Source organism: Manis pentadactyla, chromosome 7 (assembly GCF_030020395.1).
Source record: "Manis pentadactyla isolate mManPen7 chromosome 7, mManPen7.hap1, whole genome shotgun sequence".
NCBI lineage: Eukaryota > Metazoa > Chordata > Mammalia > Pholidota > Manidae > Manis > Manis pentadactyla.
Window position 1 is genome coordinate 125,466,532 of NC_080025.1, and position 24,398 is coordinate 125,490,929.

The 24,398-nt window shown below is 42.0% G+C and overlaps 1 protein-coding gene across 2 annotated transcripts in view; it reads right to left on the reverse strand.

The window, feature by feature from the left end:
- The window catches only part of GRM8 (glutamate metabotropic receptor 8), a 759,463-nt gene extending 735,914 nt beyond the window's left edge, over window positions 1–23,549 (reverse strand). Inside the window, exons 1-2 of one of the 2 annotated variants that reach the window (XM_036909115.2) lie at window positions 23,175–23,320; window positions 13,026–13,848 (exon numbers count right to left, since the gene is read on the reverse strand). In XM_036909115.2, coding sequence (XP_036765010.1) covers window positions 13,026–13,535 — 510 coding nt within the window. In that variant the 5' untranslated portion in view covers window positions 13,536–13,848; window positions 23,175–23,320. Of the gene's footprint in view, window positions 1–13,025; window positions 13,849–23,174 lie in introns of both variants that reach the window. The other variant, XM_036909118.2, reaches the window with a different exon arrangement.
- Between the last annotated feature and the right edge of the window lie 849 nt (window positions 23,550–24,398).

Genomic DNA, 24,398 nt, shown 5'->3' on the forward strand with positions numbered 1-24,398 from the left:
ATGCTGTCATGAGTCATATTTTAGTTTGGGAAAGAAGTAGGTGCAAATCACATGTATTTATTTAAATGCTCTCAGTGTTTTCCTGAAGTCCAAGTAGTTTAACCACATCCTGCCATTAGCTTCAAAGAATAATTTTGGATATGTTAGTTCTTCCATGGAAAACTTCCTGATATATAAACTGCTCTGGCCATCTGTTATAATACAAATTATTTCCATCCAGTATCTTCCTCACAAAACATCTGGAATAGGATGCTCCCATCAACACTGCTAAAGGAGTACACGTTTCCCAGCATTTCCTAGGGAGCTGTGCGGCTGGCCACTCCAGGAGCAGGGAGGGCACACGGAGTCATAAGCAGTCAGATTCGAGCCTTGTATGGAGGCCACAGCCCATTGAGGATGTGCTAGCCAGTCCATCTGCCATTTCAACCACTTCCACATTGAGAGTGTGAGGCTTATAGAGGCCAAGTCCTCTGTTAACTTTCCTACTCAAAGGAATTGTTTAAAATGATAAGGAAACATGGATTTAACTTACAATAGGGTTAAATTAACAGCAGGAGTATATTCAGGGGAAGGAAACCATAACAGAAAGGATTTGAAATCATACTGTATGAAAAGCTATTTAAAGCAGTAACTGAAAGCATGAACTTTTGCTTCTGTCAGACCAAGGTTTGAATATGGCTTGGCCACTTACTTTCTAAATAAGTTATCTAAGGAACCTTAGATAAGCCTCATATCCTCATCTGCAAACCATACCTCTCTGATGGAATTGTGGTAAGGATAAAACAAATCTAGCATGCTAAGTATTTAGCACAATGCCTGGCACATAGGAAACTCTCAATAAACATTAGCTCTTGTGCTATTACAATTAAAAGCAGGTAAAGCAATAGGAACTTTTAGCATGGAGAACTGAAGGCTTGGTAGCAACAGGAATCTTCAAACACCTGAAGGACTATCTCATGAAAAAGAGATGCATCAGATAACAGGAGCAGGGCCCATGGGTAGAAGTGATTGACCATGACATCTGCTCCCCTCTTGAGCACCAGAATTGATTCACATGGTCCACCTGACTGGGTGGGCTTCCCCATCCTTTCTGGAATTGAAGCCATTCCTAAAACTGTTCAAAAGAAATATTTTAATAAGAATAAAGAAAAATAATGGATGCCATTACAAAATAGAGAGGGTCCGTTTATGAGATTACTAACGGTGTTTAAGTCAGTCAGTTCAGGTACATTCATCTGGTACCTACTATGTGCTAAGGACCACTCCAGGGACTCTCAGGGATATAAACAGGAATAATGCGTGCTTATTGCCATCAAGAGCATTGTAATCTAGAGGGCAGTTAGGTGGAGATATATGTTTAGCACCAGTAAGAGCAACAAAAGGCAACATTGAATCACTATGAATCAAGCATCTTGAGAGGTTAAATTCTGCTTTGGATAAAAGGCTATAAGAGAAGATCTCAAAAACCCCTTCCATCTCTGAGGTTCCATTTGCCAGCTACTGGGGGAATTAGAAAAAACAACTTTAAAAAAATATTTTGTGTCAACCTTCCCAAAACATTTTTTAAATGTCCAATAGTGAGTATGATATTTGAAAACAGTGGAACTCTGCTACTGAGTTATATAAACAAAGTACAATGCAAAACTGCATTCTTCTTCCTAAGAACCATTTCCTAGCTGGGTATAGATTCTTTAAGGGTGATTCTCATCATACAGAAGTGATCAGCATTATTTATAGGCTCTACATTTATTTTATTTCTGCCTAAACTTCTGTCACTTTACCAGAATGAAATAATAATGCTATTTATTCAAAAACATGAAAATTTTAAATAAGGTGTTAAAGTAATATTTATTCATTAATCCTGGACCACTATAATATTTTAGATCACTGATTGAATATGAAACTTTTTTTATTCACATACAATGCCTAATTTAACTGCAATTACAGTCCAAAAATACAGGTTTACATTTTAGCTTCCTTGTAATTCAAAAAAATACTTAAGGATAAATATAAGACTGAAGTTTAAAATCCTAATTCTCCCAAGATATGCTTAAACCCATTCTGCTTCCCATGTACACCCTTGGCCCCACACTACTCCCAGGACAGTGTGGGCTCAGATCAGCACAGAGGTGACAGATGTGCTCTTCAGTTAAGGAGTGGTGCTGTGTTATTTATTTTCTTTAGAGAATGAAGCTGTGGGAAAAATATTCTCCACTTAATCTATTTCATTTTCAACAAGGTGTTACCTGTAAATATTAATTCATACACACACAAAACTCACTAGATACTTTGGTTGCATGAATATAAATGAAATAAAGTAATCCAAACTAAAAAATGAAATTTCCAGTATCTTCTTTCATCAGGCAGGGGTTGAGGGGTGGGAGGGGAAATCCAAGGATTTAAAATTCCACCCCAGTGGTTTCAAAGACAACAGCACACTTCCCACTGAGCTCTCATTTAAATCGGTGGAGTTACAGGAGGAATTGCAAGTTAAAGTACCACAGCATTAGGAAAAATAATCATTTATGCAATTTTCAATACAGAACCTATTTCCAAATCACTCAAAACACTTTACACTTAAAATATTGTAAATTCTCAAAATTTTTGCCTTACTGAGATCTATGACCACTTTGTGAAACAGCGAAAGTACAGATAATCTCCCAGTTTACTCAAGGGTCAAGAAGACAGAAAAAACTGTGAGCCACTCAAGGATAGCAGCTTTCCTTATCAGAATGAAGCAAATAAAATCAATGCACTGATAATGTATTTAATTACTCTCTCAGCAATTAATTGTGTATCTATGCTTAATGAGAATAGTACAGTCAATATATGCATATGGCAAATGAAAAAAAAATTTTTTGATCTTAAGTTACATGGGTTTCCAAAATGCAAAGAATGAAAATGGGGGTACAGTTTCTCCTGAGTCCCCTAGCTCCTTCTTTATTCCTTTATTCCTACCCCTGTCTGAGAGGGCTTAACATTCTGCCCTCTGCATGCTCTATACATGCTTGCTTGGATTTTAACTGAGGCCCCAAATTTTGTGTTCAGTGGTTGCTGGGAACACACCCTCCAATCTTTCTAATTTTGAATCCTCCTAGGAGACTATTAAAGTGATTCTTTGAAGTTTTGGCAGAGCAGAGAGATACTATGAGGGAGGAACAAGATTTTCTCTTACTTTCATCTTCACACAGCTGACCAGGCATCGGGTCAAAGGTTCAGGGCATTCCCCACACCTGGAACAGCCCTCCCCATCTCCTGGCCTCTGCATCTGATACTCCACCCACCCCTCCAGGCCCAGCCCAAGCCCACATTCCCTAGTGAGGCAGACTGACGGCTACAGCTTCCTCTGGTGAAGTCAGCCTTTCTTCTAAACCCCAGGATCACACTATAGCCCTTATCCCATTGTTTTATATTGTTCATTGTTATTTTATTTGTTTTAGTGGTTGTGGTTTCTCCTCATGTAGATTCTAAAAATTGTGAAAGCTTAGAATCTTCTATTTCTTTCACAGTTATCACCCAGAGTTTCAAACACATGTATATACTTACTAGATGATGAATAAATACCTCCTGGGGAATTGATTTACTATTACTTGTTTCACCTTTAAGTTAAAGAGGGAGAATAAATGGGTAATATTCTGGCATTTCTTCACCCTATTCTGCTTCCCTTGGTGGAAAAAAAGAGGATTTAGCATTTTTTTAGTTTAAAGAACAATACCAAGAATTATTCAGCACTATATCACAATACCCTGATAGGATTCTCATTCCTAACTAAACCACAGAATTCTGTACTACAAAGATATCATTCTTATTCCCTGTGAAGTCCTTTTACATTTAAGTAAATTATCCATGTTTGATTAAGAAGAAAACTTACCAGGGCATAATTGATATGTGTTTGACTGAACTATTCACCTTTTAAAGTAGAGCAAGATAGGTCAAAAAGTGAGTCAAAATTTGATATATTTTAGTTCTACTCTTTTTCTGGTTGCCCAAAACTGAATGTGACTTTTAGAGAAAGTACCTCTGAATTCTTCTAGTGCTTACATTTTTGACATTTGTATCAGAAGATGATAGATAGGTGTTATGTGGTCCCTTCCTAGGAGAAAGAAAAGTTATTCCCTCGATAAAAAGGTAGTGCTCTTTGTCCTAAGTGGGCCTGTATTTGGGGCTACATTGGGTCATTGTGCCAAAGACAGTAATGAAAGGAAATTCCAACCAAAAGGCAGACTTAAAGTCTGCCATCCAGGCCTGGGGTTAGTGGGTTATTCATCCTCAACCACAACTCTACCTCTTATATCATCAAACTGGGAGTACTGGGAAAAAATCAAAAGAAGCCAGAATTCATTTTTGTTTTTTTCTCAACATTGAATCCTAGTGGCTTGGGTGCTGGAATAATATTTAAATTTAGCTCAGCTAATCCGAGGTTCATCCCATCTTAACCTTCATTTTCTGTTCATTAAATAAAACTGACTTTTACCACCTAACACATGTGTTTGGAAAGATAGCAGTACATTATTTTCTCAGTTCAGTTAGATAGAGAATGGGGTTGGTGAAGTCCCAGTCTCATGCGTAGCCTTCAAGCAAACTAGAAAGCTTTGTCTCATGCCAGAGCCTATTTGGACATATCAACTGTGTTTTTTCTTGGTTAATGACTACACCTTTAATGTAGTTCACAAAGCCATTGTTCACAAAACAAGGCAAGTCAGTATAAATGGTTGAGAAGTTGGAGGAGAGATATAACTTACAATGAATATACTACCGATAGTGAGCATCAATTTCTTTCTCCTCATTATCATCATTGTAACATTTATGTGCTAACTACGTGACTGGGATCTTGCTTAGAACTCTACATGCTTTATCTTATTTATCTTCATTTAAAATCTTATGAAGGAGGTACTATTATTATCTACTCTTTATGCATAAAAAAGCTAAGATTTAGAAAGTAAACTACCTTGCTTAAGGCAATATAGCTAATAAGTATTACATCAGAATTCAAAACCAGGCAGTCTGACTATAGAGTCTGACCTATTTCATATAATTTATATTAATCTGCTTTACTCAAGAGTATCAGCACCACTAGATAAGTACATTACAATAATCTATAATTTGAACAAACAATACCTGATGATAAATATCTAGAGACCACAAATATCTATACAACAGATTTGCATAAGTAGGATATGCCATTTGTTCTATAAACAATATAAATGCAAACATTCTCAGAGCTGAAATGATAAGTCACTTGGGAACTCTAATATGCAGAATTATCACAAGGTAAATCCTTAGCTTTAAAATACAAACACCAATCAAAGCTGAAGTTCACTCTCAATCCATATGAAAGGAAGCAAGAGTGAGATGCTGGAGCAAGACTACATCGCCATCCTAACACCCCGAAGAAGCCCAGTGTGGCACCAGGGGGACACAGAGGCAGACCCATGACTTTTCTACAGCTGGGCCTAACCAAGCACCCCAACCTCCCCAAGTGCTGAGGGGGCCTGGGTGAGTCTTGGAAGGACACTAATGGCCAACATTGAGCATACATGCCCATTAGCTTGCTGGGCCTTAATGGAATAAAGCAGCAGAGATAGGCCTTATTCTAGAAACAGATAATGGTGGCTTTGGAAAGATGCTCCACTTGGACCTGTTCCCACCCACCAGCCTGGTGATCATTATATATTTGAAATAAAGATTACATGTGTATTTTTATGTTATTAAGAGTGCTTAAAGACAGGGAAAGCCCCCAATTATAGCTAAAAGAGCTGTCTCTGTCTTTTGCTAGAGAATTATGTTCTATTATTAAATGGGCAAAAAGACCTTTTCTCCAGTGTGAGGAAAGAAGAGCCTCTTGTGACCCTCTACTGATGAAGACTGCTGTGCAATGTTATTTGCGATCTTATTGCATAATCAAAATCAGGAGGTGGCTGTCATGGTTTCTGAAGACAAATTGCTGGTAGCTGAGACAAATCATAGCCTTTTTTGTCTTTTACTATTCTCAATTCCCAGTTAATGTGTATCATACAGTTAAAGTTTCTTAAATCAGTCTGCTCTACTGTCACAGATAGCAAAAATGAGTAAAAGCGGTAATCTGAGTGACCCTGCTTTAGGAATCATGTTCATGTGACCATCACACTGATCATTACTCCTAAGCTATGCATTATTTAGTAAGGAATACAACTTCCAAAAGGGCACACAATTAAAAATAGATCCATACAGCAGCTGCTCTGATTATGACCAATATGAGCAGAAGTCCAACCAGGCATGAGTCAAAAGACAAAAGGCTGCTGCCAGACACAACAGGGTTCAATCTCACTTTGGTTTAGTGTACTTTGACTTGCTAAGTCAGCCAGCAAGCCGTTTATATGGAACAGTGGTTCTCAAAGTGTGGTCTGAGAGACCAGCATCAGCATCATCTGGGAACTGAAATGCAAAGTCTCAAACACTAACCTGGATCAACTAACTCAGAAACTCTGAAGGTGGGCTCAGCAGTCTCTGTTTTAACAAATCCTCTGGTTGATTCTGACACAAGCTGAAGTTTGAGTACTAATGGGCAGGGAACAGCTTTCAGATTGTGTGCCCTAGGAAGGTACAACTTCTGATGACAAAAAGCTATCTTCAGAAGAGTCTTGGAAAACACCTGTCCTGAAACTAAATAAAACCACAGCAATCTTCAATTTTTCTATAAACCTAAAACTTGCTAAAAAAATTAAGTCTATAAACTTTTTTTTAAACTAACCATTGTGATCTTTGGGGTGAATGAGCACAGAGAAGAGCACAGGACTTTCTTTATGCAAATTTATTTATTTATTTACTTACTTCTACCCCAACTTGCTCTAAAAAGTTTTTCAAATAACTGAAACAAAAAATTTATAGCATCCAGTCACAAGCCATTCTCTTAGAAAGACTCGTTACTTTCAAACTAGCCTCATTATTTAAAACACCCAAAAGATAGGTACTAATCACTATAAAAACTCTTAAGATATCTTCAGTATTCACTGTAGGATTTCAGACCATTCAAGGCTAGGAACAAATGTAAGTGAGAAAGACTTTAAACTCACCAAGTTTAAAATCTCCTCCACTCAACAAGAGACATGATGTTCCTGTACTGGTCTGAGTATATGACCACTACACTGCTTCTAAGATACTTCATGTCATGAAAAGCCACAGCCTGTGATGTGTGCCTGTGTCCTGTGAGTCTGCCTTGCGGCAAGGTGTTTATGGTAGTTCATTTATTCAGCCCCTTAGTTAGTCCAGGAAGAGGCTCTGTGATGCCAGAATTCATTCTAGAGGTAATAGTGCTTGGGTAAGCCTCTAGCATTGCTTTAACTTTTGTTCAAATGATAAATGATCTTAAGAAATCAAATGGAAGTACCAGTAAAGGATTTATTAAATAGATCATTGTTATTTATATAATCAAAAACCAAGCAGCTGTTAAAGAAAATAATCTTTCTAATTCTTAATCCTGCACAAATATCAGAATCATTTAAAATATAACAATGCCAGGGCTCTCCTCCAATTTTGTTTGTCTTGGACAGGGTTTCAGCATCCATATCCATATTTTTTTTGAAACCTATCCAGGTGATGCTAACATGCAGCCACAGTTGAGGATCACTGAGGCAGAGTTATATTGAATAACACAGAAATCTCTCCCAAATATCTCATTACATGAAAAAAAATCCTTGGATATGATCTCCTTCTATTTTACACCATTTACTTACTCATTGCTTAAGCTTTTCAAAATGATAAGGTGCTCGTGTTTTTTACTTATTTAAATTTTAAAACTCTGTTTAGAGAAAATGTGAATTTGTAGGAAAATGAGGATGTGAAAATGGTAATTGCTAAAATATACCATGTCTTCCCTTCTCCCACCTTCTGTTCCTTTTTCTCAGAGTATTAAAAAAAAAAAGAAAAGTAAAATAAACAAAATTCCATTTCTGTCCTATCTACCCAACACCTATTATTTCCAATACTTGGGACTGGGGTGAGGGAGGGGTTTAAAAATGGAAGAGTTAGAGAGATACAGTTCATTCATTCATTCAGCAAACATTTACTGGTTCCCAGACAGGTCAATGCTGTATGCTGGAAATACAGCAATAAACAAAATATACATGCCCTCATGTACATCGTGGATATCATCCTGCCCTCATGGAGCTTTGTTAAAGAAACTTAATCAAGTTTCCAGAGAAATGAGAAAAGACTACCAAAGAAGAGATGGGCATTCATCCTGGGGTCATATATACATACACACACACGTGTGTGTGTGTGTGTGTGTGTGTGTGTGTGTGCATGGCTGTGAGTTTAAGTGCCAGTGACCAGGGACAGTGCCCATTTCTCCCAATATCCCCACTTAGGGCCACTATAAATGAGAGTACCCATCATCTCTCATCTGAGGAGAGCAGGCTCTTTGCAAAGTTAAATTAGAGCTTGCTACTGTAGCAAAAGATTGACTAAAGGAGTTTATCTTTTTTGATTTTCCATTATCTAGTTGCCACCAAATAAGATTTAACATGAAATGTTACCTCTTACAGAGTTTATTGATCAGGCTCATATATCTGTTCATCTAACTAGATGAGCCTGGATATGGCAGATTCACCTTTTCAGAGTTTACAGTTAATAAAGCCCATTGTATACAATAAGTAACTTGCAAAATACTCGGCTTTATGGAAGTGGTTGCTATGATTAATAGTCTCTTGGAAGAAAATATATCTTCACAACCACAGCAAGGTAGGCAAAGACTTCCAGGGTAATAGGATACTTTGCCATACTTCATTTACTTTAACATGAAGGTCAGTTTTAGCCATTTATAACCAAGACATGGGAAGAAATTATCTAGCCTACCCACAAGTGGATTTCTATTTTTTAAAATCTCATTTGATTACTTTGGGAAATATACACTACAGACTATCTAAGCCCTAACCTGCAAAAGTAGAAAATTAACTCTATAGGTTAACTAGAAAAACAGAAGAGAGAGAAAGTTTATCTGATGCTGTCCTTTTATTACCCCAATGCATCTGTGTGGACATTAAGCACTGAGTAATTACCTCTAAGCATTGATGTGCTATTTTTAACTTAAAATGTTCAATCTTTGCTCAAAGTAAGACATAGGATTAGTGTTTTGAGGAACAGATTTGCTCTAATTTAAAGGAAAGGGGTGGAAATGTTCTGGAAAAGTAAAAAAATCTGAGCTCTTTATTCAGCATATGCAAATTCCTTGAAATTGCTTTATAAAACAAATTTAAATTATGGGCTTCCCAGTCAACAATTCCAAAAAGCACCCTCATTCTTTTTTAATTCTTTTCAAACTAGAGGATCTCTGAGAGCCAGGCCCCTCTTTCCATTGGTCTCTGTAATACAAGAGCCACTGAAGTGGTATTTTCACCTTTATGTACGACGGAGCAATTCCAGGTTTGCTGTTCTGCTGTTACATGTCACATTATCCTAACTGATACTACTATTTAAAACCATTAGATTGCTATAGGGATTAAACAGTCACCTAGGTAACTACTCTGCCCCATGTTAATGTATATATGACGTGTGTATTTTAAGGCACTGTAGTGCTTCTAAAAAGTTCAGATCTCTCAGACTGGTTTTTTGCTCCCAAAACTCTAAGAAGTGTGAGACACTTCAAACAGTAAAAATGCCTCCCATGGAGGGGGTGGAGAGGCATACATTCACATACTGAGTCCTGTCATTTGTAAAGCCCCTGAGGTAGTTTTGGTAAGCCAACACACACCCTTGGGGCATGAGGAGAACAATATGAACCCCACCTTATGGGGTAGAGTCAGTGGTGTAGTAGAGCATTCAGTGTCCTAAGGCCCAAGGCCACAGGGCAGTTTCTATCCTCCCAACCCCACTCTGCAGGTTTCTGGCTCCAGCTCCCTGTCCAACTTTCCTCTGAAGTTAAAGGGGTTAATTTTTTCATTTGTCTCTGGGCTTGATAGGAAAACAAACAAAGATAGGATTGACACCCCTTCCCTCTAGAGATGAGCTGTACTCCAGGACAGAGGAGATGGCCACCAACAAAGTGTAGTCTCTTGGCAGGTGGGTTAAACCTCCCCCACCGATGCCTGAATCCCCTTCACAAAGACAAATCATCTCGTTCCACAATTAGTGATCCTGCAGAAAGAGAATCCTCCTCTGACTTAAACACAGACATACTATATGCAGATGACTGATAACACACAGCTCCTTTCCTGAAACGAGGCTCCAATTAGAACCTAGAGGAATGCAGAAGACAGGAGAAGATGCCCTAAGAGGGACAAGGCTGCAGAAGAAGGAAGATGGGGATGCCTGGAGGACTTGAGTCCTTCACCACTTAGCCCAGGCAGATACTGCAGGTGAAGACAAGGCTTTTCCAGGGTTGTCCAAAAAACAAGAACTGAGACATATGGAGATTATTTCCAATTTTAGCACAAATGTTTTCTGTAAAATTTTAAACAGGTCACAGCTATACTCTAAAAATCCCAAGACAATCAGTAAGTTATTAATTAAAATATGTTTACATCCCTTATGTCAACTGTAATTGTGTATTTTCAAACTAAGATGTTCTACCTTCTTTAACCCCACTAATCCAGGAATAAGTAGCAATATATTGATATTCATGCATCTTTTTAGAGTCTGTGGGTCTTACACAGTTCTAGGGGAGCCCAAGCTCCATAAAAATGTCCTATGTTCACCTTTATTCAAGTCATAGAACTCAATTTAATCAAGTTATTTTTTTTTCAAAATGGAATTGTAAGTCATCCCTAGTGCATTAATTCATTAATCATTCCTTTGCTAACTATTCTATTTCATGTGAGTACTAACATATGTGTTTGAACAGAATTTATTCACACATAAAGTGAAACATTTTCTATCCCAAGAGTGATCATCATATCATAATTAAAATCAATGTGGAGTGCTGGCTGAAGGTCTCATATAAGTCATCAAAGTAAATTAAAGCAACGCAACAATGATATGTTGTAATTATCAAATTTACATTCATGTGGTTACAGGTTCAGCAGGAAGATGGGCTGAGCACCTATATCCTTTCACATACTTTTGAAGGACACAAATTTTTCAAACCCTGGTAGCTGGTTAATAAATACATTTGCTTCCACATAATAAACCCTTTAAACAAGCTTTAAAAACCTCAAATAAGCAATTATCACCTCCACCCTACTCCAATCCCTGCCTACATTTGTCTGGGCACCAGACTACAGGAAGGAGACAGGATCCACAGGAATTAGGACAGGATGAATGGGAACAAGAATTTGCATATAAGGGGAGGCCAGTAAAGGGAGGGCAAAGATCCTCATAAAGGTCCCCCTCTTCTCTAAAAATGGGTGCTGTTGAGCCACAGTCACTAAGTTAAGAAAAGAAAAGAGATGCTTTAGAACAGGCAAGGAGAGAGAGATCAAGTCACAAAGGAGAAAAAGAATTAGGAAAGCGGCTGGAGTTGGACATGACCCCAGAGCAGAAAATGCCATGTGGCTCAGAATGGAGACCCCTGGGAGAAATCCTAGATCCCAGGATGTGGGAGGTGTGGAGGAACCTGGAAAATCCTGGTTCTGCATCTTGCCTCCAAGCAAGGAGTCAACTGGCCCAAGAGAAATGAGTTTAGATTGCCTTGAAGGTTCCCAGAGTGGAGAATGAGAGCACCTGTGGCTGCCTATTTTAATTTTGTGTCCTTATTACCAAGAGAATCTTCCTAATGTCCTTCCAAATGTCTTGGGCATTCCCTGAAGCCTGTTTGTCCCTCCTCAATACTCCTAAGACACAGAGAGTTTCTGCTCAGCAGCATCCTCATCTGAGAAAATTTTACCAAACTGAAAACAGTCATTAAGTGCCCCTTAGCATTCTCAGCCCTAAACTAAGGGAATTCATAGAGAAGCTGAACAGCCACTTGTGGGGGGGGGGAGGATTACAGAGAATGTTCCAGCATATGAATGGTCCCCATAAACATCTTCCAAACCAGAAAGCCTTTGATTTGATTCATCTTTTCTGTGAAGTTTTCCATCAATTTGTTAATTTTTGTCACTATATCTATCACCTGTCCAACTTCTCCATATTCTTTTAATATTTTTATATCTATATGCATAGGAACAGTTTCTTACAAGACAAAACCTCATTAATTCAGAAAAAGTTGGAAAAGTCATGTCCCAGAGTAAGAAATAAGAGCAAAAAGTATTTTCAGTTAAAAAATTGTCTGCTACAAAAGACTACATAATGGATATTAAACAAAAGGAGAGTGTTAAGGACAGTGAGTTAACAATAACTTTGTTTTTATGGGACTCTACACTTTTCAAAATACTGTTTCATGTATTATTTTATTTTTCCAATTTTATTCAATATGTAAATACAATCTATAGGTAATAGATCAAAACCTAACGTCTTGAATTATCCTGCTAAACTTAATCTTTAAACTCAATAAGAATTATATATAATTATTCAAATCTGCATCAGGGCAGTCTGAATTAATGAGGTTCTGTTCTACTGTAGCTATAACATAACAAACCAGACAATTTTATGGGCATTTTATATCCCAGAGTGTCATTCCCATCTACAAATTAGTAATAAATACTGTTTCTTCACATAGGAACTTTTGTCATAATGGAGCATCTCACTTTAAAGAAGCTTCACCAAGTAATATTATCTTATACCTCAAACACCATAGAAATGTTTTATATGATAAATGTGCTAAGGGTTCATTATACTCTAAAACTACTTGCCCTGATTTAAAATGAGCCTCAATAAAGAGAATATCCCAAGATGTTGAGGACTTAATGTATCACAGAAATCATCACCTTTCTGTTCGTTCAGAAAAAAAAAAAAAAAAACAAGTCACAATTAACCCAATTAACTGTAAAAAATGGAACTAAATCAACACACGTAGAAACCCAGACATAGAATCCTCTATTCGAAGAACCTAGTGACCCTGAGAGGGCCTATAAGCATCTTCACCATCTTCACCTTCTCCTTAAACCTGCAGCTGGAGTCAGAACAATTTATTGCCTTTTCACAATGGTCAGAAAGACCATGCCTTTACCTACCTTAAAAAGTCTTAAAATGTTAGCAACCATGATGGACACGGAGCTGGCTGCAGCACCTATGACACCAGAAATCTTGTCGGGCTTGGTGAAAATAGGTGGATCTCCATTCGCACACTTCACATCAGAAGCGTCTTTCTCTATCAAGGCCTGCACGAACGTTAGTGACTGCTCCAAAGCATAGGTGTCCCTTGAGCACGTGTCAAGGATCCGGACACCCAGAGTGATATTGGAGAGGAGATCAGGGTCTTTATTAATCTGGTCGATTGCATAAAGCATGGCCTCCAATCTGTGGATCCCCTTCTCCTTCTTCAGCTCCCCACAAGGCACCCCTCTCTCTCCCTTTGCATGGACTGGGAAGAGCCCCCCCAGAATGATGTCCCCATCCACTCGTATGGAATGGGCATACTCCTGGCTGTGAGTTCTTTGCATCATCGTGAGGATCCAGTAGAACTTGGCGGTCAGGAGGAAGAAACAAGGGCAAGAGGCTGATCGTTTTCCCTCACATACCATTTTCTCCACAGGTGGTGTTACAATCCAAGACCCAAAGTTTATTTTTGCCACAGAAGAAGAGGGACCACCAGAGCCTGTACCTTCTGGAGGCTACCATCAGGGCCCATGGGAAAAAGGCTCTGTGGGTTTCAGCGAGTTTTTTTTATTTGAATGTCACAGTGAATTTCCATCAGACCCCTAAGGTTCAATTTTATTTCCAATAAAGTCAACTTGCCTGGAATGGTGCAATAATTAAAATAACAGCTGAGGTTCTGATGGAGTGATGAGGTCAACAATTCACGTCCTTGAAGTCAGCCCTGTAGCAGAATTATTCCTGGGGGATGGAGGGAGGAAAAAGAGGGTTCAGTTTAATAGGTCTACATTTTTCATATTTTTAAGTACTGTCTACACCAACATTTTTTGTTGCTTAATTTTCCATATTCAGTAAGAAACTAATTTTTCCCCCTACCCCATGAGTCTGAACACCTGGTTGCACAGCATCTAAACAGAGAGATTAATGACTTTGGAGCAGGGGAAACAGAAAAGTATCAGAAACTAGGTTGGTTCTCCCAAGCCAGAAAGTATTTTTATTTACCATTTTATTTCAATAAATTCAGTTTCTGTGAGAGGAAAAATCCTGTGATTGATGGCATTATTTCTTTTCAAATCTGTTTTTACTTTTTATGGCTCTCTGAATTTAGCATTTAAATTTTGTCCACAAAATCATAATGAAAGTTTATTCTCCATGATGTATTCAACAAGCCAGTCATCTGTTAATGACATTTTCCAGTGCCTCTGATTTCCCAGTGGGAAAAGTGATTATTTAATCACAAAAAAAGGAAAGAAATCTACCCAAGGAGCCCAAAATGTGCAAATTTTACAGCTTGTGAGAAGATTTAACAAAGACTGTCAGATGTTTCATATAAATTATCTTATTGTTCTCTGATTACAAAACAAAGACTTGAAAATTAAACACATAGGGAGGGTTATGTGTGAAGACATTCCTATTATTACCCTTGTCAGTTTCCTAGTAATTTGTCAGGGTGGAAGCAATGGGTATGCTTATAGTTCTCAAGTCAACACTCCTTGATCCTAGAATCGCTGGGAGCAAATCAGAGCAGAAGATCAAATCAGAGCTTAATTTTGTCTGACTCAGTGAGGAAAACAGTTATTTCATCAGGACTAGAAATAACCCTACAGTGAAAATGTCTACAAGCAAATCTATAGAAGTTTATTCTTGGACCTTCACTCTTTAATTAAAGAATTCCATGAGACTCTTTCAAAGGACTTTGAGGAGTTTTAACTGAAAACAAGAACTGACTTAACATAAGGGAATCTGATATTTAACATGCACATATAATTAAGAGAATAAACAGCACTGACTTATTTTGGCAGGATGGTTAATCTAGCATTCATTTCTAACCTAGATATATGTGTGTGTGTGTGTGTGTGTGTGTGTGTGTGTTGTATGTGTGCTTGAATTCTTAAATTTGGACAATTCTCCTTTACCCTAGCCGACCAACATCTGGTTGTACTTACCATTTACTTGTTTAATTTCCAGTTCATAAAATTTTCATTCCATCCTGCCTGTCCCAAAGGAAAGAATGGTGCCTCCCTAGAGGACTACTGAACATATGTCCAAAAGCCTTCAGAGAAAGCTGCACTTTCTTCACTCTCGTATTAGAAAAGGGGGCTCGTCATAGCCCACTGCCCTGGATTCTGGAGTACGCACCTCAAATACACTCAGAAATACACCCATTGACCCACTCTGCTGAGACAGCTCTGTTCTGCCTACGACAAGCATTCCTTGCCTCCTGGAACATGCTAAGCCCCCGATTTCTTCCATTCTGTCCCAAAATACTTAATCCTTTTGTGATTTTTCTCACCTCTTCACTGATATTCCCTCATAATACTCAATTCTCCTAGCAGCTGCTTCTTCCTCCAAAAATCCGTGATTTGGCAACGACCTGACCTTGGGCGTTCTGTTAAAAGGAAACACTTAGAAAGTCAAGTTGACTTTCTGGATGAAACCATTTAAGTGATAGACCATAAATTACACTGACTACCCATTAAGAGAAGTAGGATTGTGTTTTACAGTTTCACAAGGAAGACCGGTTATAAGGCAGTAGAACCTTATTAACTCTGACCACTAATTCAGAGCTTGAGACCACATCCACACAGCTGGGCTGACCCTTAACATATCCGTGCTGACAGAGCACAGAACAAATGGCTACATAAAGGAGAAAAGTTTCAGGAGAAAAGGAAGGGAAGTATTGTTCTCCAAAGACCAGTCTTTCTTCATTACACCAAGTCACCTCCCAAGTACTTAACACACTTAAGAGAATAAATAGTTTTCAATTATAGACAGACATAAAAACAGTCCACGTGTTATTTACAAATCATCCTTACCTACTCCTGTGGCATTAACCTAGTTCCACTTCCTGTACAGTCCTGAAAATAATAAAACTGAGCTGCTTTTAAAAGTCTTCATGTTTGCAATAATTTTTGGTCTCTTCAGCATTTCATAGGTCTGTTTAGAGCTTTAAATTAAGGAAAGTTTGAGGATATGAAAGCAGTGAGGCAGGAGTTAGTTTTGTTTAGTGGAAGAATCCATGTAAGTGTAAAACAAGAGGTTTCAGTTTGGTTATTATTTATGGGACAGCTCACTTGAATTTTTGCTTAAGTTTCCTTGCCTGCAACATAGACTTAATGGCATGGAATCTCTCTAAAACTGGGTTTTCTTGTCTGTGAAGGGGTGACAGACCTGCCACACAGCACACACAAAAAGCATAGCATCTGTCACAGAGTAAGTGCTCAGTAAACAGGAGCAATGATTGCTTATTGGTCTGTAACTCAATTTCCACTAAAGCAGAGCAACTTTTTCATATTTGCCCAGTTGAAGTTTTTGCTGAATTTTGTCACTTTAAAATTAAAATCAGAGCTCCTCATAAAATATTGAAATGTGGCAGTTGTTTCAAAATCTGATACGTTGTCATAAAAATCACAATCTCTTGACAGCAAGTAGAAGGTTTAGTTTCCCTTTTAAATACCCAGGAAAAATATATTTGAAAGTTTGTGGAAAACTATGTATATTGTTTCATTGTATAATGTTATTACCTAATTTTGCTCTTATGCAATTCTTATAAACTTTAATCTAAACTCATCCTAATTGGAGTCAAGAGTTTTAAAGAAATAATTACCTTTTTGTGCTGTCGAGCCAAAAAACAATACCTCGTGTCCTGAGCTTGATTTAAAATAAGTAATATTCTCAAACTGACCTTCCTCTGGAATTTGATGCAAACCTCACCTGTGCTGATAGACCTCCTCAAGGAGGTTTGAGGTCTGCACTCATGAAATCAACCTCTGAGGGGAGCAGGTGCCTTGTACTCTTTCTGAGGGACTCCCCAACCTTCCCGGAGACTTAACCATCAAACCTCTAAGCCCTTCCTGCTTCCTGGGATCACTCCCAGCTGATCCTAAGTACAGGGTACATCATACATCATTAGCACTTAAATCAACAGTCTCTTGCTGGCCTGGGTCGGCTGTGGAACAGGCCTGCCATCTGGAACTTGAGTCTATGACTCCTTTACAGTGCTCTAGCTGTTTCTTGACAGGCCAGTAGTAAGGACAGCTCCCCAAGGGCCAGAGTCCTGAATTCTACTTTTTACTTTCTACATACTTTTTCTGGATCAAAGTGTCAGGTGCCTAACAGATTATCTCATTGAATTTTCATATGCCAATCATTAGTTCTTATAAAAATGAGGAAAGAAGGCTCAGCGAGGTTAAACATGGCTCAAAGCCCTGGGCTAGTTAAATGGCACCACAGTCAAACTCCTCAGGCTCCAAGGTGGGTCCTGTCCTTTGAGAAAGCCCCCGATGCTGCAGAGAATGGCTGAATGCCCTTTCTCCACTGGAAACTTTCAGAAATGCATGTATCTTCAATGATTAGCTGCTTAAGAAAACTTGTGTGCTAATTAAGAAGGGACAATCTGGGGGCACTTCCAGGGCAGAGTACATTCTAAATCCCTCAGAATTGAGAATATCAAATACGATTTGCCCAAACACCTCTGCTTCAAATCAGGTTTCCTGGACCGCCTGATACCAATGAAAACAAACCCACCAACCACATAAGATCTATTAGGGTCTGTCGTCATGTCTCCCTCCAGCACTTGGTAAGTGCTCTTAAGACATGATATGGTAAAATCCGGAGGAATATCATTAGCCAAGAATGGTAATTTTTTTCTCATACAAAGGCCAAACAGCATGCATATGCTGGATTCCATTCACCTCTTTTAACAAAGGTGAAGCTGAATATTGTCATCAATTCAAAATTGTAAATCCTGTAGCTTCACTTGAAACTGCCCACACTTGCAGCTCTTTCGGTTTTAGAAAATGCATCACATCCATCTGTCATCTCCTATGCAGTGACATGTATTCAAGGCCCTGGAATCTTCCTGGGGACAGTGTGAGGATGGGTCAGACAGAGCCCTCCTCTGGCAACAGAGGCGTGGAATTGGATCCCTATGTTAGTCAGTGGCTGGTGACACTGAACATGTCACTTCACCTCTGTGTGCTTCCATTTCCTCATCTGTGAAACGAGTGAGATGGACCACATGCTCTCTAAGGTGTCTTCCAGCTTCCCATTCTGAGATTCTATTATTTTTATAATAGGAGAATATGAGATTATGCTCAAATGCCAGAGCAAGCTTTTGCCAACTGAACACAATAACCTATTTTGTTTGCAAGCTGAGTGACTTTTTCCCATCAGTGAGAGAAGGTTGTGAAAACTCTTCTGTACAAGCAAGCTTCATATTAAGGAAATCTGATACATGAAAAGCTCAATTTACTAAACAGATAAATAAGAAGGTGATTATTTGCATTTCAAAAGAATTCACCACAGGTTTCCTTTAAATAGCTAAATCTCCCTTGCATTTAAAATACAACCTGACTTAGTAGAATTCAATTTGTATAGGTTTTTTTCCAATAACACAGCTATTGCATAAAAAGACCACATTTAAAGTAATGAGAAGCCACTTTTATAGTATGTGTCATGTAAGACAAGAAGGGGGCAAAACAACATTTACTGAGTGTCCAAGGTAAGCCTGAAGCCTCACACACATTATCTCATTTCCTCCCAAAATATACCTAGGTGATTTCGTAGCCTCCACTTGGGATATGGGGAACCTAAAAGCATAGAGATTATATGAATGTGACTAAAACTTTGGGCCTAAATTCAAATGCAGACTCCTGCTACCCTCCTTGCCTTACTCACACCTGCTGGGTGTAGGAGGCCATGATAGATATTGAGCTAACCCTGATTTGATAATGTGGACTGTGAGTGTGGCATCCTAGGGTCCAAGAACTCCCTGATTCTAATCTCACTTCCACCCCCAGTCACTAGATGGCATTGGGCAAGTCACTTAACCTGGGATCAATTTCCTGTTTCTAAACTGATGAATGCTTTCTGGTCACTTCTCAGGGATGGGAAATCAAGTGATATGTTATATGTAAAAGTACTTTATAAACTGCAAAGTGCTATAAGAATGTATAGGGAAACTATTGGTTTAGCAATCAGTCCTATTTCAAATAATTTACTGGTAAATTGTGATTAAAAGACCTCACTTTCCCATCACACTTTGGGCTGGTCAAGTCTTGACAAGTCATATATTCAAGGAATCAAAGAAATCAAAGGAAAACTGGAAAGGAAGACCCAAGAGGGAAAAAATGGTAGTGCAATATCTGACAGAGAGCTGAAGGTCACAAACACTTGGAGCATGCAAAGGGCTATTCTGGAGGAAGTGATGACAAGATATTCTTCTACAGTAAAAAGAAAATAATAGGAAACCTTCCTAAAATGTATATGCAGGATAGAAGGCAGCCCTTCTACCACTAAGGGTCATTACCACTGGAAATGTTAGCCAATAAACAGCCAGCAGATTTCTATCTTTAGGCACAACCTTGCCTGGAAAATTATTAAATTGGAAATATATATGCTTAATAATCTCCACATACTCATAGTGAGCCTCTCCTACATCTTCACACTTCTGCTCATCTGTTCCCTTCTTCCCCAGACCTGGAGCTCCTCCCTCCGCAGTGCTATGGGTCACAACCTCAAGACCCCATTTCTCATCACCTTGGCTTTCCTCAGGCAGTGAGTAGATTCATTAACAGGTATCAAAACGGGAAGAGGCATTACTGTCATCTGCCAACCGGAATGCATTTATAAGACATTTTCCAGGAGACCCATAATTTCTTTTCCAAACAAATGTCTCTAATAGTGGCTAAGACTGGCAATGTTTAACAAATCAAAGCCCAGAGTTGTCATGAGTCAGGAGCCTCTCAACAATGGCCCTCAAATCACACCAACAGCACCGCCTGCCACTCACAAAGCAGGGCCTGGGTAAGGCTGCATCACACTCAAGGTCCTTAGTCAGTGAGTAAGTTCATCACAGTTTGTCAAAGCACCGAGGAGACAAAAAGAAAAAGAAAACACCTCTCTGACAGAAGAGGAGAGAAAGAAAAATCAAATTAAATTCTTAGCAGACGGAAAACCTGCTCTTGAGATGGAAACAATATAAGGCAGCTGGCTCTCTATTCACATCCTCTCCTGGAAAAACATGGAGTGACCATCCCTCCCAAGCAAACCATACGTGTGAGGCTGGTGATGTTCAGTAAGGTTCTGTCAAGGAAACAGCAAGTTTCCTGAACCTTGGAAACCCAACCTATTTAACAGGCATGCAGATAGGACCAAGTCTTTGCTGCAGGGCTAGTTAAGAGAGAAGACCATACAGTATCTTATTTTTTTAAGACACAGGGAGAGTAACTCTACTCCCCACACTAAAGCAAAGTCCTCTTTATGTTGGGCATTCTAACTATAGGAGGAAGATAATGGGAAAGAAACCTGAAAAGAAAAACATCATTGCTACCATGAGCATATGTGCACAATATTCTGTGTTTCATGCCTGAAGACAATGAACACTCTTACTCAGAGACTGGCACACAGTGATGCCAACGTGAATGGCAGCTAGTTGTTTGCTATGTAAAGGCCAATTAAACAAGCCCCACAGCAGCTCCAATCTGCCCAGCTAACTTTGAAAAGAGCACATCTCTCCAGACCTCTAACTTTCTCCTGCTCTTATTGGAGCTCAACTCTTCTTTTTATCTATTCCTTTTGGATTTAGATGTTTTCAGAATTATTCAAGTAGTCATAATTTGCAAAGGGAGCATGGCAGATTTGCAAAGGGAGCACTAGCTGGTGCAAACCAGAGAACAAATCGATCCTAAGTAACAGTACAGAGCTGTGTTCTTGGGATCTCTTTCTTTATTCAGGTTAAATCCTCTCCGAGAGAGCCTCCCTCCCCTCAGCTATTTCTCACAGCATCCCTGATTTAAAAGTAAGAATGCTGTCTTTATCTCAGGTATGATGCAACCTGCAGTTGACTCTAAAATGGGAAAATTGCACTTAAAAATGGTTACTTCATTTTCTGATGGATAAAGCTTTTCTTTTCAACATTATCAAACCACATATTTTCAAGAACCAGGCAATGAATTGCACACAGCTGATTCTGTCTCCTACCGGGATCTTTCAAGACATTATTCACAAGCAAGTGACCAAGGTAAACTAAAGTGGTTTCTGTAGCCACTTGCAATTATTGACAAACAATTTCATAAGGGAAAATGGAAATTACAGTCAAGTGCAATAAGCTGTTATCCAAGATCTACCTGCTGGTGGCTCTTTTTCTTTTTTTCTTTCAAGCAAAATACAAGCTATCATCAGAATGTGTTTCTCCCGTTTATGATTTTTCTTGTCAATATCTTCACAACCAACCCTGTTTTCTAGTTCTGTCAGTTGGCAGGATTTGTATTCAAACGCGGTAGTGGCAAGAAGGCAACAGCGTATTCTTCGGTGTTCGCAAGATTCCCGCCTCATCGGGTCTTTGGGAAAGGCTCACCCCAGATGGCAAATAGGGCATTCCCTCCCGGGGCGGGCTCGCTTCAGGGACTGAAGGGTTTGAGCTTCTCCAACTGCCGGGGGGTCTGTTTTCACTCCCGCCATCCGGGGTGGGCAGACACCCTCTGACCCCGGGCTCTGCAATTTGAGGAAACAATTCTTCAGGGAAGCGTGGGGGTGCGGTCTTGCGCAGTTGGGTGACTTGCACGCCCCTCTGCATTTCACTTGCACCAAGGGAGCGTGTCAGACAGAAGGTTTGGGTTTTTGCTTTTGTTCCTGGTTTTTTCATGACTCTGTTATATTTTCACCAACTGTACGGACCTCTAGGGATCTCCGAGCTGCTTGGCAGAGCAGATGGGCTCACTCTTTGGGTGGCTCAGAAGGTTCTTCACCTCCGTGGCTCTACCTCCATCTCAGCCCGCAGCCAGTCACCCCGCCCCCGCTCCCCTCTCCCCGCCGCATCTTTCTTTTCTTCTCAGTTCCTTTGGCCACTGAACCCTGGCTCCGGGTAGAGCCCAGGGCCTCAGGACCAGTACCTGGTTCCTCTTGCCTGTCCCGTGCCTACGGGGTCCCCGGGTGCGGCGAGGCCTTGGGCGCCTCCGCCCCCGCCGCACCTGGCAGCAGCGAGCTCCCACGCCCCGCGCGGGTCCGCCCGACTCTGTGGCCATGCTGGCCGCAGGTGCCTCGGAGGAGCTGTCGGACGCATTTGCCTTTGCTTTTAAAACTCAAGATCCGCGAGACCAATCCTCCCTCCCGTCCCCCGCCCCAAAGAGGACACGGAACTCCAGTGCTTTCCCCAAAGCCACAAAAGGGGGGCGCGGAAATCCCAACCTCGCTGAGCTAACTCGGAGACGCAAACTCAAAACAGATATGCGCTGTGCGGATCTGGGGGCTCAGAGAGAACCCCTAAAACGCCCTGCTCCTCCCGAGGCCCCCGTTCGCCTGTATCCTCGTTATACATTCATGCAGCCCCACGTTCAGGAAGGCGGGGGTTACCCCAACTCATCCCAGAAGCCTCTAACTTCGGAAATCCCTCCCGTTAGATTCGCAGAACGGAGGTACCTCGTCATCTCGGCGGGGCAAGTCCGGCTTCCTCCAGGACAGGTCCAGGAGGTCACCCAGGCTGGCAATCCGAGGAGTGCTTTAAAATACTGCCGCCGCACGCCCCATCCGAGCACCCAGGGCGCGCCTGCCCTCTTCCAGTCACCCTCAGTCTCCCATTCACCGACTAAACTTTTGGGGGATCACATCGCCAAGCCTTGGAGTTGCAGGCTTAGCGTCTTTTCCAAACCTCTTCTCTGGAGTGTAATCATGGGAAGACTAGAGGGGTGGCTGCCTTGTCCTTTGCAACGTAAAATCAACAGATACCCAATCAAGCTCCACTGCCCGGCCAGCCCCTCGCCCCCTGGTGCCCACTCTCCCTCGGCCCCCATTCCCGTCACCTCCGCCTGCCAGTTCACTACGGGTGTGCAAGGCCGTTTACTCGTTCCCAGGAAAGCAAATCACCAAAGTGATATGAGAAGGAACGGTGCGCCTGACTCTCTACTGAGCGGTTTTTGAGAAGAAAACGGAGGGGGAATAAAATAGGGAAAATTCGCCTTTTTCCGCAAGCACAGCCTGCGAGGGGAGCTTGGGGCAGGGGGCTTTTCTTCCTGTGGCTGGGCACTTGCTCTGCTCCTTTCCTCCTCCGGCCGCGCGGCGAGTCTTACCCTGCTCCCCGCAGAGGGCGCGGCGAGGAAGCCCGCGGGGGGCCCGCAGCTCCATGTCAGCGCCGCCGCCGCCACGCGTGGCGAGCACCGCGGCCGCACTTGTGGCTGGTCTCGGGGCTAAGCGGGCTGAGCGGGCCCGGCCGGCGCCAAGTGTCTTCCATGTGAATAACAAATACTCCCACCGGCGGCCGCGATTGGTCTGCTCCCCGCGCCCCCCGATCCTCCGCCCGCGGCCATTCAACCCGCGCGGCGCGGGGAGCCGCGGCCGGGCTCGCGGCCGGGATCGCCGATCGCTCGGCGCCCGCCGGTCACCTCGGGGAGCGGGAGGAGGCACCCCAGGGGCGGGAGTCCCCGGGTTTCGGTGTCGCTGAGCCACCCCGGCGCGGGCGGGAGGGGGACACTCGGTCGGCGGATCCCGCTGCGCGCTACATCCCCTCAGCCCGCGGCGATGCCGGGACCAGAAATGTCGATAGTTCCGATTTTAAAAATCACCCCCGCGCGCCCCGCCCCGCCCCCCGTAAAAGGAGGATCCAAAGCCTAGGGGTGAGGGGCTGAGTGGCGGCGAGGGAAGGAGGCGCGGGCCGGCAGGACGAGGAACGTGGCAGGGAAGGAGCTGAGCGCCTCCGGCCGCCTGACGAGCCCGGGAGCCGCGCGCGAAGGCGCCGCACGACGGCCACGGAGCACGTCTGCAGGGCGGCGGGCCGGGGACCCCTCCGGAGCCCAGCTCCTGAAGGGTCGCAGTGAAGAACACGTGGTCGGGGGCAAGCGTCCCGCCACACGCCCCCCTTGCGGGGATGCTCAAAGCGCGCCGGCCGCGCGGTTCGCCTGCAAAGTTTACCTCGGCCATTTGTCCTGCCCCGCACCTCAGGCGAGGGTCTCCCCCACCCCGTCCCAGAGGGTCCCGGGGGACGCCTTCGAGCCCCAGGAGCTCGAGCATGGACGTAAGACCGTCCCCTGCGAGCACCGCGCCGAAGGGGGCGCGGACGCGCGCGGCGGCCGTCATTTTACTGAGCTGACTCAAGCGGCCGCAGCTGCGGAGCAGGAAAGTCCAGGCAGCGCGCGCCGCGCCTCCTCGGTTTCTGAGAGGAAACCTCGGGATTCCCCTCTCCTCCCGCCGGTGGAAAGCGGCCGCATGCTAGGTGCACAGTCCCGCGGCCCTCCCCTGAGTTATCGCCCAGGCACCCCGCACCTGCCGAGCCCAGAGAGACCGAGCCGCGTCGTCGC